This window comes from Orbicella faveolata, unplaced genomic scaffold, assembly GCF_042242905.1.
Source record: "Orbicella faveolata isolate gen_17 unplaced genomic scaffold, um_ofav_v1 contig_35, whole genome shotgun sequence".
Taxonomy (NCBI): Eukaryota; Metazoa; Cnidaria; class Anthozoa; order Scleractinia; family Merulinidae; genus Orbicella; species Orbicella faveolata.
In genome coordinates, this window is record NW_028301564.1 from 2,615,001 (window position 1) to 2,630,000 (window position 15,000).

At 41.0% G+C, this 15,000-nt stretch overlaps 3 protein-coding genes and 1 long non-coding RNA gene across 4 annotated transcripts in view; 1 reads left to right on the forward strand and 3 right to left on the reverse strand.

Annotated features, from left to right (window-relative positions):
• The window catches only part of LOC110048391 (uncharacterized), a 2,477-nt gene extending 1,989 nt beyond the window's left edge, over positions 1 to 488 (reverse strand). The window contains exon 1 of the long non-coding RNA XR_016201751.1: positions 419 to 488. This is a non-coding gene — a long non-coding RNA (uncharacterized LOC110048391). The remainder of the gene's footprint in view (positions 1 to 418) is intronic.
• Positions 489 to 1,966: 1,478 nt separating this feature from the next.
• Positions 1,967 to 4,704, reverse strand: LOC110048335 (methionine adenosyltransferase 2 subunit beta-like). The gene is made up of 2 exons (XM_020754120.2): positions 3,954 to 4,704; positions 1,967 to 3,249 (listed from the first exon to the last, which is right to left on the reverse strand). The coding sequence occupies exons 1-2, from the start codon at positions 4,498 to 4,500 to the stop codon at positions 2,864 to 2,866; spliced, it is 933 nt and encodes a 310-aa protein (XP_020609779.2). The 5' UTR covers positions 4,501 to 4,704; the 3' UTR covers positions 1,967 to 2,863.
• Positions 4,705 to 8,474: 3,770 nt separating this feature from the next.
• LOC149102638 (uncharacterized) lies at positions 8,475 to 13,134 on the reverse strand. The gene is made up of 4 exons (XM_089273944.1): positions 12,206 to 13,134; positions 11,571 to 11,699; positions 10,598 to 10,732; positions 8,475 to 9,374 (listed from the first exon to the last, which is right to left on the reverse strand). Exons 1-4 carry the CDS (start codon positions 12,951 to 12,953, stop codon positions 9,004 to 9,006), a joined length of 1,383 nt encoding a protein of 460 aa, XP_089130070.1. The 5' UTR covers positions 12,954 to 13,134; the 3' UTR covers positions 8,475 to 9,003.
• A 1,399-nt stretch (positions 13,135 to 14,533) lies between these two features.
• LOC110048472 (aminopeptidase NAALADL1-like) overlaps positions 14,534 to 15,000 on the forward strand; it is an 11,353-nt gene continuing 10,886 nt past the window's right edge. Inside the window, exon 1 of the mRNA XM_020754266.2 lies at positions 14,534 to 15,000. This exon is cut by the window's right edge and continues 187 nt beyond it. Coding sequence (XP_020609925.2) covers positions 14,868 to 15,000 — 133 coding nt within the window. The 5' untranslated portion in view covers positions 14,534 to 14,867.

The window sequence follows — 15,000 nt, forward strand, 5'->3', positions numbered from 1 at the left end:
CAAAGGCTAAACCATGTTTCACTTAAAAATACAAATTCTATTCCTGGTTCTGATACTTTTTTATTTTAGAATCCACAATTTTTTGAGATTTTTGGGAAAAAATAGCACTGTTTACATGTACTTTGATGCATTATTACATCCAAAGAGAGATGTCCAAATAATTTTTTTTCTTGCAGCATCTTACAGAGGGTCTAGAAACACTAGAAAAGGTTTATAATGCAGAAGGAGTCAGGTTACCAAGCAATGAAGATGACAATATCAAGAAAATATGCAAATGTTACTCAGAAAGACAAAAGAGGTCACAAAAGAAAGCCATGTTAACACTTTGTTGACATATTTGCGTAAATATATCGAAACGATGGTTGAGCAGACGTCAGTAAAAGCTGGATAGAGTGTGGATACTGACAGCATAACTCACCTTTTCCGCAGAACCCTCAATGTTGATGCATCGAAATGGCGTCTGAAATTCGTCTGTAATAACCTCGAGACAGACTAGATTCTACGCCCTCCTGGTTCACTGCCGCTGTTGTTAGTTCTCAGTCCTCCAACCGCAAGCGCGTCGAATAGGCCGGTTTTGCATCTAGTTTGGTTTTACGAGCTTTATGACGCTAAAATCTCCAAAGAAAAGTGAAAAATTATCCCCGCAAAGGTCATTGGTTCACAAATCACGCGAAAGTAAATGCATATTAATTTAACTGATCACGAAAAAATCGAAAACTAGTTTCCCAAGGACTTACGATTCATGGAAAAATAAATCCTCATTCACGCTCCACGCAAAGCAAAAATGCCCATTCACGCGTCACGAAAAAAGTATAGGGGACGCTCGTAATTGTGTCTTTGGCTTTTTTTAACGTTATGGGTCGTATTATAACCATCACTGTTCTACTTTTTGTATTTCTATTTGATAAAATGAAAACTGGACCATGCCTGGCGGGTACAGGTCACCGGTCATTGTTTTACCAATACTGGAACAACCTTAAACCTTTACTAATACTAGCCTTAAGCCTAAACATTGTCTTAGTGTTGTACTTAAGGCCTAAGGTTAGCATTAGGAAGAGGTTAAGGTTGTTCCAGTATTAATAAAACAATGACCCATGACCTGTGTTTTAGACCGGGGGGACCATGCCCAACGTTGTTTTCGGGTGAACCTATGTATTTGTTTGTCAAGGTGAGCATTGTTCAATAGGAATCGTGCTTGCTCTTGTTTGTATACAAGAGAAATAACTGTGTTAGATTAAAAAAGATAAAGCTTTAAAGATTTCCTGTAGTACGTGATACATTCTTGTTTCTTCAATGTTGAGGTCCCAATCTTGAGTGTATTTTTAAATTTAGCCTGCAGAGCAGGCGAGATTTTTTCGAGCGAGCGTTCACATCGTAAAAAGTTTAGCCGCCATCTTGAATTTTTCATGCAGTGGAAGCCTGGGGAGAGAAGGAAAGTTTTACCAAGGGGGTGAATGATAGGCAAGAGGAAGGATAGGGGTGGGGGAATATGGCGGTCTAAAAAGGCGGTCGCAAGGTTGTAACGCCAACTCGCCCCAATAAGACGCCTGCACTGCAGGCTACTTCCCAATGTGCAAATTTCCAAGCTACAGCGTGTCAAAAATGCAGCCTTTATCTACTTATTATGAACATACCCAAGTACTCGCACATAATGCCAGCTCTCTAGCAACTTCACTGGCTACCCATTGCTTATCAAATTAAGATTACGATTCTTAAACTTACCTTAAAATCAATTTATGGACTAGCATCATCTCATCTTAGTGACTTCATAAAAGTCAAGCAAAAGAGCTCATGCTTGTTACACTCTAATAATAGCCTACTATTAGAAGTTTCACAGGAGACAATGCACCCAACACTTGGCAGCAGGTCTTTTACTATTGCTGCACCGGCCCAATGGAACAGCCTCCTGGCTGACCTGTGTGTTGTCACATCACTTCAAGTGTTTTTTAAAAGCAAACTTAAGACATTTTCGTTTAGGTCAGCATTTTAATGTATTTTTGGTGTATTTCTTTTTTATTTCCCATTTATAAATAACTTTACCAATATATATTTGTCTTAGTTAGTCTTCGATGAATTTTTTGTAAAGTGGTATTGATCAGTGTATGTAAATAATGCTAAAAAAATTATCAAATTAATGCTGTTATGTTAAAACAGCATAATAGTCGTTAAAGAAAATATCCTTAATATTTCACCAAGTATCATATTTTAGATTTTTGGACACTCTCATATTTTGCTACTCTTTAGCAACCTATTGCCCTCGACAGAAACTTTGGGGAGACTGAGTGCCAGCTTTTGGCACTAGCATTACTGGGATTGTGGGAGGTGCAGTGGCCTCATGGTTAGTGTACTTGTCTCTGGATTCAGTAGCTATCATAGCTCACACTGGTTACCCAATTCATCACAGAGCTCCTAGTGCCAAAGGCTCACCTTTAATCTTCCCAAAGTTTGTGTCCATGGCAATTAGTTCAAAATGATTTGTGAGGTTTTGGTGTTCATGGGAATGGATCAACAATGTGTGATCCCAGATAATGCCTATTCCCCCCATGGAGGGGACTGTCTGATTTCCAATCCCAATGAGGATTATAAATATTTTCCCAAGAATAATAATATCTATTTGAACTTAATTCCTGCTGTTTCAAACTGTTTTTTCCTCAAGGGTTCCAATTAACTGGGTTCAACTGTACCAATATTTCATAACCAAAGAACACAATGCGCATAAGTCATTACATGAATGAGCTGGCTCCAAGAGCCCTTTGATTTAAATCGTGACCTATTAATTTACAATTACTTTGATATACTATTTTCTTACATAACTTTCTAGATGGTTGTTATTAACTCAGTCTTACATTCTTAATAAATATGTTTACACAAAAGGCTGAAGGCACTGTTTAATTGCCTGCTTAAAGGGAGTGTGCATAGTTGTGCCACCATCTGGCATCATCAATTCAAGCGATGAGCACTCAAGAGCAGTGTTGTGGGGTCTAGGTGTTCCAGTAGGAGGGTTGGGATTGGCAGTCAAGTGGCTGTGAGGCAACCCAAACATCTCAGCCATCTGACAAACCATGGAGTACTTTGTCATTGCTTCTGTGCTGCTCCAATGCCATATTCCAGTCACAGAAAAATTGTTGATTCGTTTATTGGCAATGAAACTGCAGACTGCAGCAACATCATCCACCAGAGTGGGAAAACGGATTTGATAATCATCCATTTTGGCAGGCTTGTCAGTTTGCTTGAGGGCATCAAACAACACTAGAGTGATAGCAAGACAATAATTTTAATGTCCACTGTCAAAACAGGAAAGAATTCATATAAAATGTCCTCATAAACTAAAAGGATTTAGGTATGCCTACAGTCCTATGTATGTAAATTATCAAATTATCATCGTAAAATACCAGGTACATGCATAACTTGACCTCAGCCACCAAAAGTAACAATATTGCTGCCCAAACTAGGAACTCTAGATCTCCAGATTTTGGAGCTTTCAGGATACTGCTTTCAGTTAAAAATCCAATAGCAAAAGAGACAACTCTTCATCTCTACTCCCCACACCTCACCCATCCTTCTTGCACAAGAACTACATGTATCTGTCAACTTTGCAGAACATCTTGTCTTGCATGCTAGAAAAATATATTTGTAGATCCCTCTAAATCAAACCACGTATCTTTTAAAATGGGTCAGAAATGATACCCTTTAGTACAGGTCATATCTATAAAGCATATTAGGAGGAGTACCTCCACACTAAAAGAGGTCATGTCCCCCTAGGCCTCGCACCCTTGCAGCTATAAAGTGGTGTCCAACTATTTTGCACACCAGACCCCAGTTCTTCGAAGGGTGGATAACGCTATCCACCAGATAAATCGCTATCCCGTGGATGAGTGTTAGCAAAAGTCCGAAGGTGCCCGTACGCCTATCCTCCCCCCCCCCCCCCTCCTACCTCCCCCGGGATAACACACCTGTCACAGCACTCTCCTTAAGATACTCCACTTTTCCGTAAAGGATTGGAACCCGAAGGATCCCCCCATCGGAATTACAGGCCTGCATAACCTGTTCCCCTGCCAGCTTACTCTTGCCATACTTGTTCAAAGGGTTGGCTTCGTCGAGCGGTTTGTACGGTGGACTCGAGCCATCGAACACATAATCAGTGCTGATATACAGCATGAAGTGTTCCGGAGCCCCTGCATCACTGTTAAGCTCGTTGATTGCTGATGCTAATGTTTTTGTCACACCAACATTCATTTTCATGGAAGTTTCCTCGTCATTTTCGACAACGTCTGGTCTCCTTTCGGCTGCCGCGTGAATCAAAATGTGTGGTTTGAAATGCTTCACAACACGCTTTGTTTCGTCAAAATCAAGCAGATTGACCTTCTTTAGAACATCTGTGGCTCGAGAGTGAGCCAGTCCTAACACGTTCCACTTATCAGAGTTGGAGAATTGCTTCATAATGGCCCGTCCAAGGAGGCCAGAAGCTCCGGTGATAAGGACCCGAGGTTTGGCCGCCATGTTGAATTTGAAGTGGTTACCAGGTTACCCGTCTACAAGAATGTTCCACGTCAAGAGGAAAGATTGCGTGACGAGCCCAAAGTGTCCTCGCGAGTGAACATTTGACTTTTCAGGGGGAATGGGCGATTTGAAAAGAAAAAGTAGTCTCCTTCAAGCATACTTGTACCGAAAAAAATTCACAGTTTTTGTCTGTCCCTAATCTCCTTATCGCGACATCGATATGATATTCACGGTCACGCGTTTTGCATGTGACATCGACCAAGATGAGGTCACTGTGATAAATGCTTTATTTTTTGCTGCTACCGGCCGTAATGACGGGACCCAACAAGGTCGAACCAGCTGCTCACGGTTGCAATTCTTAGCTTTCAGTTTGGACTCTATCATGTCGATCGCGTTATTGAGTTTTCTACGTTATAATCGGTCTTGCTTCATTGTTATATGCACAAAACCACTGCCGAAAGCATGCTATATGGAGAAAAAAATATCATGTATTCACACGCCCCGTGAGAAACAAAATCCTGCACCAACATCTACATTTTTAACCCGAATATGCTATCAGGACGGTTTGCAAGCAATAAGAACCGTCCATGAAATGGTTAAAAATGCACGAAAATGCATGAATGGGTTAAAAACAAAAATAACAATGCCTCTACCAAATCAACCCAAAGTCAAATGGTTCACCCCTTACTGAGGGCCGTCGATAAAACCAGGAACATGGAACATCCCGGAACATCGAATAATTATAACAATTATGCGAAAAATATGTAAAATTAAATATTTAAAAATTAAATCAAACAAAAATAAAGATCAGCTTGGAAAATAAAAATGAAACAAAAACAACAAAAAAGAAGGAAGAAAGAAAGTAAAATGAAAGTGACTGCAATGAGTGAAGGCTAACAACTAAGAAGAGTAATCCATTTCTTCCATTCGTTCGCCGTCAGTCTAATCACCTGACTGTCCTTTATTCCCAGATGTCGTTCTTCACAGAAATCCAAGGTGGTGGCGTTCGAACTCCTTAATCAGACCGAAAAATATGGGTACACGAGTGTGATTTCTTTATTCAATTCATTACGTCGACACAAAGATATGCGTGAACACGATTTCTCATGAAGAAATAGTTTCTCCATGAGATAGAAAAAGAAACTCTTCGGCATTGAGTTTCTTGTCTAAACTAGTTCGAACTGCTCGAGCTCTGATGACAGTGTAAACAAATACAAACACAGAATTGGCGACGCGCGCGCTGTCTTGCAGGGTCGCTGTTGAAAACTTTATTGTCTCAAGAAATATTTGTTACAGGTGTTGGCGATCTGAAATTGGATTCTAAGTGTCGCCAACAGTTCAAACGCATTTCCTAGAAAATGCTTAGTTCAGTACAAGTAATAGTTAATTAATCGAAAATACTTTTACCGCTAGTTCAACTTCACGTGCAGATCGTTATCTGACATTCGATCAAACTTAGTTTTCTATCGAGCCATTCGAATGCCACCAAAGTAGACCAGTGCGAAATACGCGCGTCAACGCGCTGCTCTAATCTTTGATTACTACGGAAAAACCGAGTCTGCACTTGGTGGGTCATAGTGCCAGGCGCTCCTAGGGGAGCAGCGCGAAAACTGGGGATAATAAATAACAACATGAGGACGCAACAGTGACAAAACTATGGCTACTGGCTTAACAAGCAACTGTATGATGCTTAGACGAACACCTCAGATGTTGAAGAAATCAGCGATCAAAATAGGAGACGCAATGAATTACCTGGCATTCATCGTTTAAATCGTCCATGTTTGTGTTGAAAAACAGACTGCTGTAAAGCGACGTGGCGCAATTTGTGGGAAAGAAGAGGAGCCTGCACTCATTGTAATCAGTTGAATGAAAACCCAACGCTCCCTACCCCGCCCCTACCGACTCCCCTATCCTCAATAATAATTTTTCATATTTCGAGCTGATACCAGTTTATATTTGTTTATTTTAGTTTCGAAAATTTAATTTTACACATTTTGTGGAACAAAAGAGAAGATTGTGAGTTATTTACCGTACACGATCTCAACAAAGAAATCCAGAGTTAGCCAACATCAATCACCTTAGCTGATACTGTATAAAGGAGCGAAACACAGTAGGCATAGGCGTACGAGCTGGGGTGAGGGGAGGGGGGGGGGGCGAGAGCGAGGGGGCCTGCACCCCCAGCTACAGAAATTATGTGATTTTCGGGCAAAATGCTCATGATCTGGGCAACGACACTTGAGAGAAAGCATTAAGAATGCTGTTGGCGTGATTTCCAAAACTCATGAATAAAGTTCAGATCTAGTTAGTTACTTTACTGAGATTTTATTCGGATTGAGACTGTTGATAGAGAATGATTGATTGAGTGAGTACGCAAGATTTGAATAGAAATATTTTTGGAATTATAGCAGTTTCATTAGATGTGGGAATTGTAAACGTTTTTTTTTTTTTTTTTGTATGCCTTCGGGCATTGCGTAAATTTTCCGGCAAGAAGGTCACCGCCCCCCAATTAAGTCCGAAAGTGCCCAAACGCCTATGACAGTAGGCTGGAGCAGCTGGAATGCAGCGAGGGTAGTAGTCTGGGACATGAGTACATGATTACTCAGCGTGAAGCCTTGCGCGCTACTCAGAAATGACTTCGTCATTTTACGTGTAAAAATGGCCATGTGGAGAAGATGATCGAGAAAGAGCGAGAAAAGAAATGAGAAAGAACGGCAGATGGACACTCTTTTTTCTCGCTTTTCCGCCCTCGCACGGTCATTTTCCCATTTGTGCGGCTATCGTGACACGCTCAAGGAAATAAGGAAAAAATATAAAATTAAATAAACGAACGTGCTTGGCGAAGTCTTCACGGACCATCACAGAGATGCAAAGGGTTATGTCACCTGCCTCGTTCCCAAGTCGTCTTCGCGCGCTGTATAAAGTTGTAAGAAGATGACTGGGGACGAGTCAGTTATGTCACCAGCTAAAAATCACACTTGTATCTCAAGCGAGAAGAAAGTGAATTTACCGCTTAGGGAAACTACCTGTTTACTAGGTTACACGGAATAGCTAAATTCTGTTCAATTAATAAGACCAAACTCTCTTAAGGAGCAAACATTTTATACAAAAATTCCTCGACATCGCGAAACACGTGAGCGGCGTAATGTACTGGATCAGTTTGTGACCAAGTCCCGGCAGGATACGAATCGCTGATTGGATAAACGTCTATGACGTCAATACCTGCGCGGCACATGGCAGATGTGGCGTAAGCATTGTACAGTTGCACACGTGGGAATGTTAAAAATCGGCGAACGTCTTTATGCGGGTTTGGAAATCGCTCCCTGTTAAGAGCAGTCGAGGTCTTCCATATGAACCTTCCTTTGAAAGTCTTGGTATCGTTGACAGTGTTTCTGTGACTTTTGCCTTCGTTCACGAGGCTAATTAATTGATCGATGACACGTTTATAGTTTGTAAAGTTGACTGCAGCGGCGAAATGTATTCCCATGTTTAGTAGAAGGACACTCTTTTCATCCAGGAAAGGATTATACAATGTCTGCAATAAGAAAGGCACGTGAAACTGACGATCAAACAATTCCAAATTAAGTGGAACAGTATCTTATAACTATGCTGATTATATAAGGATATCAGCAGAGTAAAGCGAGGATACTCTCACGGCGGGCATTATGCGTAGCCTTAAAAACCGGATGTTACAATCAATGCTATAAACTCAAGTACTTCTACTGTTTCGCGGCCTCGTCCTGAGACTCCTACTGAGACCGTTGCTTTCGTTTGAAAATTGCACGAAACAGAGTTGACTACTAGGCCTATATTGTTACATGTACATCGGCAATCGTACACGGTTACATAATAAAAATTCTGCGGGATGAAATCCTAACATTTTAATCCTAATTTCTTTACAAGTTCTTTGAGTTAACATTTGGCCGCCAACATCTTCTGCTTCTGTTAGCCTTTTTTTTTTTTTTTTTTTTTTACAGTTTTGCGGCTTTAATCACGAGAATTAGGCCCCGAACACACTAATGCGTTTTCATTTGAAAACGCAAAATTTTTGATAAGTTTTCGTCCGTCATCCACATTAAAACGACGAAAAACGTTGATGAAAACGGAGGCTATTGAAAACGGTTTCGAAAGTGAAGTCTTTTGCAAACGCATCGTTTTGGAAATGTTCCGTTTTTAGTGTGGAGTGGACAGGTGAAAACGAAGGCTTTTGAAAACGGTGGCGAAAAAAGGCGTCCTCCACTGTTGCTTCCATCAGCGTTTTCGGACGTTTTAGTCAATGTGGATGATAGGCGAAAACGCGTCAAGTCTCCGTTTTCGAATTAAAATGCATCAGTGTGGACAGGTGAAAACAAAACGAAAACGCTAGTGTGGGCGAAAATATTTTGCTTCGGTTTCTTCTAAATGAAAACGGAGACTTTTCAAAACGCATTAGTATGGTGGGGTCCAAACTCCCCTGTGATTCATACACCCTAGATTGTAATTGGTGTATCAAGACCCGTGACAATTTTAGCGCCAAAAATTCAAGTGACATAATTTGTAATTTACATGAAGTAGGAAAGGACCCAAAAAAGTACATAAATTCAGAAAGGGAGTGGAGAACAGAAAGCTAGGACTTGCCATTTTGATGTCTCTTATAACTCGATCGTGGTCATAATCAATTCCATCCGGTAAGGGTTCCCTTGGTGACGTGACACCGTCGCCCCAGTAACCGTGCATGTCGTATACCCAGTGATAGATAGGCTGACAGGCTGTAAATACCGTTTTGCAAAGACTCTTGTAAGGACCGGAAGACAGGGAGCTGCAAAACACGTTCGAAACCGAATCTCCAAAAGAGAAGAAGATGCCTTCCTTATTTCTCCTGTCCTTCTGTGCGTCTTCTGTTGAGGAGTTCAAACAACTTTGTTCAAATTAATATGAACTTTTTCTTGTGGCTTTAGATGTGTAATAGACCTTTTTAATATATGGCTAGCTCCGTGAGCGGGCAAGATGAATCAAATCCTGCGCTGTGATCGGCTACCCGAGCCGGCAAGATGGAGCTGTCTTGCCCGCTCGGGACTACCCGCCGTGTCCCGCAAGAAAAATTTCCCCGAAAGCCATATAATAAATCCTTTATTGACCAAGCTTGTTCGGTCAAGATGGCTGGATATTGGCCTCGTCCTTTTTTTGCGAGTTTATGGAGCTCGACTCCGCCTCGGTTCATGAACACGCGAAAAAAGAACTTGGCCAATATCCAGCCATCTTGACCTCACACGTGGTCAATAACCCATATTTATCGATACGGCGGCCATTTTGTATTCCATTGTTTCAAATGGCTATTATGAGATGCTTAGGGGGCAAATATATACTACACTGTAATTAGCCCCCTGAACATCCCATAATGTCTCTCTAATCAATAGAAATCAACATGGCCGCCTTGTCATTAAAAAGGTCTATTGCTAGTCATTCAAGAACCATGGGTCTCGCAAAATTATCGTCAAATTTTACGGGTATCGTTGTCTCGTTTTCTTTAGCTGTTATGTGCGTCTCGCTGTTTCGATTTTATTTTTCACAATGCTGTCTTGGAGTCTCAATTTTTTCAAGGTTAAGCTAGAAAGTCCCTAAATCCTGATTAATTTGTCTGTTTCTTTGTTTTGAGAAATGCCATTCAGCGTCTCTACCGGTCACTGAATCACAACAAAATATTTAGCGAGATTGAAAGTATAAATGAATAACTAAAACAAGAAAGCTAGAAAACGATAAAAAAGAATAAAGAACAGAAGAAGGAAAGAAAAAGGTAGATCAGAGAGAGAAATCAAGTCAAGTCAAGTCGTCTTTATTTAGGCAGGGTAGACCCATCAGCCATAGGCTGATATCAAAAGGGGCCCCGCGTAAAATTAAGAAATGATGAAAGGAAGCGCTATTGACATCTCGATAGCAATTGATTGGTTCAGCAGGGTACAACATTTGAATGTATTTTAAATTTTATACACATTTTTATAGTAAGAGAACACTTTTTAATACATGCACTGATTGAAAATAAAAGAAAACCCCTTGTACAAAGCGTCTTCAAGACGTCGTTGCAGTTCCTTTTCGCTAATTCTTTTTGTTAATCAAACCTTACCTTTTATATAAGGCTTCCAGTGGCCATTTACCCATCTACCAAAGCCATCCCAGAGCAATGTTCCACACGATGAGTCACACGTGTATTTCTGAAGTTTTGTTGACTTTGAGGAAACCTCTTTTACCAAAGCATCAACTGATAACAAACACAGAACAAGAAAGAGAGTCGAGCCCCGTTCACACTACGCCGAAGAAATTTGAAAATGCAGCCGCGCTATTTCTACGGTCACTGAGGCCTACCGTCCACACTGATCCAGTCGAAAATGAAGCTTTTCGAAAAGTTAACGCTCTTCAAACCTGAGGAGTTTTAAAAATTAACGTCGGCTTTGCGTTTTAATGTGGACGGAAAACATTTTGAAAACGGAGCTTCTCGAAGACCATCAATGTGATCAACCCAAACACTCTAGCGTGCACTGGCATGAAGCTTTTCTGCCGCCGGTGATTGTTGCGTTGTCAAATTTCTCCGACGTTGTGTGGATGAAAAATATTTCATGTGTTTTCGGAGTGAAAACCCCGATTTTCAAATTTCTCCGGTGTAGTGTGCGTGGACGGGTCGTTAGGTCAAAATGACAGCTCAAAATTAAAATGTTTGGAATCTTGAAGGAGACGGGCGAGTAAAGTAAAAAGATGGCTACCACGATCAACTTCGTTGCCAGAGCTTTTCCTTCAAAGGAAAGGCGCTGGGAACTACAATAGGTCGGGCCACTGCTGTCATAGTCCATGAAAACATCTTTGCAGCACGCGTCATACTATTATAGATCTCGCCTCGTACTAAGTTTTGCACGGATATACTGATACAGCCCTTCTGTCCCTATTTTTGTCACATCTCTCCATTTCCAAGCGACAGACAAAACTGTTTTCTCGCGTTTGCTTTCTTCTCGTTTCTTACTCGATAATCTAGAAGCGAAAGAAGAAAGTGAAGAAGGCACTTCTCTATAATGAACGAGAAGCTTGTCTTTGTAATCTTGACTTACTGTGTCTCTGGTTATTGTCCGACGGTGGAACATGAAATGCCACTTTCTCTCCGCCCTTGAAAGGAGCAATCAAGAAAGGCCTATCTCCCTTCAGAACACCATCCGGCTGATTTTTGCCTTGGGAATTACCTGCAAGTGGCCAGAAATTAGAGAGCTAAAGCAAACCACGACGGCAACGGCAACGAGAACGCCACCAAACAAAAGGTTTAATAAATAGAACGGATGGCTATTCACGTCCGTTATAAATACTTGTACATTTCTTTGCCGTCCTCTCCATAACAAGAACGTGAAATGACCAATTCAAGTTCTGCGTATTTTGTAGAATGCGAACGACGGAGCCTAATTTTTCGTATTTTCATTTGGAATCAGTGAACGTTGACGTTACATATTTAGCTTAAGTAAGTTCTGAGACGAATAGGCGCGCTGAACAGATCTAGACAACTGCGAAATCCGAAGGTAAAATATAAATTTCATTTTTTCACAAGGCGTTCGCCGTCGTCATTGCTTAAGCTTTCTTTTAAAAGGGAACTTGTCGGGAGAAATTAGAGGGATTAATATAAATTGAATGTAGACAGGATTGAGATCAAGCAGAAATTTCTTGCGATAATTCATGTCTGTTGATCACATATGCTTACCTTTCTTAAACCAGAATGGTGGTGGGTCTTTGAATCCACGACAGAGACTGTAATCCAGGAAGATTTTTGCCTCATAATCACCACTCTCAATAATAAGAAATAAAACTTCATAGGTGCCATTGCCGAGATCAAGCACTGTTGGAGCGAGAGACGAAGCGCCGTGGAAGTGAATTCTCCACGAATCTCCTCCAATCGTTTTAACATCACTGCTAGGTGTCACTGTCTGAATAACAAAGCGGCTAAACTCGCCCGCTTGCTTAATATCCCAACGCGAAATGAAACTTTTGCCGGGATCACTTATTTGATTGATTCCTTGACCAACGGTGTTCGGTTCTTCCCATTCGGTGGAGTTGAAACACGGGCCGAGAACTTCTCTCCATTCTAACCGAGCTCGTTGCATTCGACACCAATCTTGTTTAAAAACATCGAACGCTGATTCCTTGGTGATATTTTGCCCTCTATTGTTCTCTTTTTCATGAGCTTGGCTATTTGTTTTACTTAGTTGTTTTGACTCCTTCCGTCTCCGTACAATTACGTTACGAGTGGCCTTACGTACCCAGCTCCCAATGTCGACTTCTTGGGAATTCTTTATGTCTTCATGATCAAATTGATAAGTTGAAGATTTATCAACTAAATGGTAGCTTCGATAGCCGCTGAGTGTAAATATGCGATCCAAAATCGAAACCAAAATCCCAGCTGCTAGAAAAATACAGAGCATTAAAAAACATCTCAAGATACCTCGTGGCATGTTTGTGAAGTTGTGCTCAGAAACGCATGTTTAAAGCCCAGAGATTGACCGTAAAGGTTTCTTTCGAAGATGTGCTTTCTTGAGACAGCAATTTTGAAATCTCGTGGGTGTGATAGACACAGATTACGGACTAACAGGTAGTGTATTTATACAACAGGTTCCACCTTGTGACTGGCAACCTGGACGGATATCCTGGTATTGCATTGAAAAGAGCGCTTTCATGACGACAAGCGTGCTAGAAAAAATTATGGTGTTCCCAATCAGTGGCAAATACGTGCATAAGAAAATAATTCGTTTCGTTATAATTCTTGGTGCATTTCTTTGCCGTACTCTGAAAACCAGCAACGTGAAATGACCAAATTCTGCGTTGTCTGGAGAACGTGAACCACTACGGCTAATTTTTATTTCAAATTTATCGCTGTGTCCCATGTTAAGGTGGTCTTATACCCTCATGCAGATATAAACATTTCTCCAAACAACCATTTTTTTGAACCATGAAGATTCAACATCTAAGACAATTTACAAAACGTATTTTGAAACGATATTGCTCTAATTACTCCTTGATTGACGTTTCAATCGTATCTTGAACAAAATTCTCGATCGTGATTGGTTCTCCGCGCTTCTATTTGTCACCTAATCGGCGCGCAATTACGTGGGTGTCCAATTACATGTATCCAATTTGGACTTTTTGTATTTGGATACCCACGCTAATTGCACGTCAATAACGCGCACTTTCAAGGCTTCCTTCGCAATGTTTCCTACAGTTCCTATGAAAAGCGCTACAGACGTTTTCGCTCAAGAGAAGTTCTCAAAAGACATTATTAAATCTGCACACTGGTAGCTATATTTCAACATAGCAATGGCCATATATAGCAACGGTTGTAACTCCAAAAGAACCGAAGAATCCACTCTGGGCAAGGATTCTTCGGTGCCTTTGATGCACCATGATCCAAGTGATCTTGGATTGATCTGTTTAGTAAAGAAACGCAAAATCTGTTTTCGGATTTAAGAATCCAATCTTGGATTTTCTCAAAGAAACGCACCCTAACACGTAGGAGCTAGTTATTCATTAACTATTGTGGCATAGCTCGTTCTTGAAGTCAGACTGCGAAGTCCTTTAAATATATATATACTGTGTTATTTGCCCGGCTGCGAGGTCCGGATAGTGAAAAGTTGAGACCGAGGTCTTAAAAATTTAGCTGTTTTGTTATACCTCCCGACTCAAAAAAAAAAATAATAATAATAATAAAATTGCGAAAAAATGACTTGCTTGACGCCCTTGCATCCCGGGGGGGGGGGTACTCCCACATAAAAAGGACGGGGGTTCTCGTTGGAAATTTTGAAAAGAGCCCCTATGAAGTACCAAGATCATGTTATGTGGGCATGGCTTGAAAGTTTTTCACCTCTTAGAGGAACCATTTCTAAAACAAAACATTATCTCCTGTCATATTTGTTTTCGGCTCAATACCCTGAAAGTTACCGCAAAAGCCCCCCCCCCCCCCCCCCCCCCCGCCTCATCTTTTTTTTTATATGAAAACGATCAATTTTCTATCGGAGAAAACTGAGAAAAGTGGTCCACATCAAAAGGTGGACCGATTTTTTCGAAACTTTTCCGGTTGGGCCGAACCGATCCATTCAGTTTTAGACCGAAATTTCCGGAAGTTTTGGCGGAATGAATCGCGCCATAGAGAGTCAGAATGAGTGTCAAAAATTCAAATTCGAGTCAATTTTTGAACACAATGGACGGGGTCGGCAGAATTTATAATTCTGTGACCTCTGCTCGATGTAATTAAATCAATTTTGGCTCTGTCGCTTGGGGTTTGAACAGATAAACAATGGGACACACAACAGATTGCCGCCGCAGTTTGTTAGACTGATATTGCATGGTCGAGATATTGTACCGTAATCACCGAGATGACACCGCTGTCAGATTGCACTGACGGTGAAATCGAAACTGTGTTTTCATCCGAAAATCGGCTTGGTAAATATCAAAGACGTGGTAGATTGTCGCGAAAGCAAGTTGTGATTGCTGTCATAGTGACAGTGC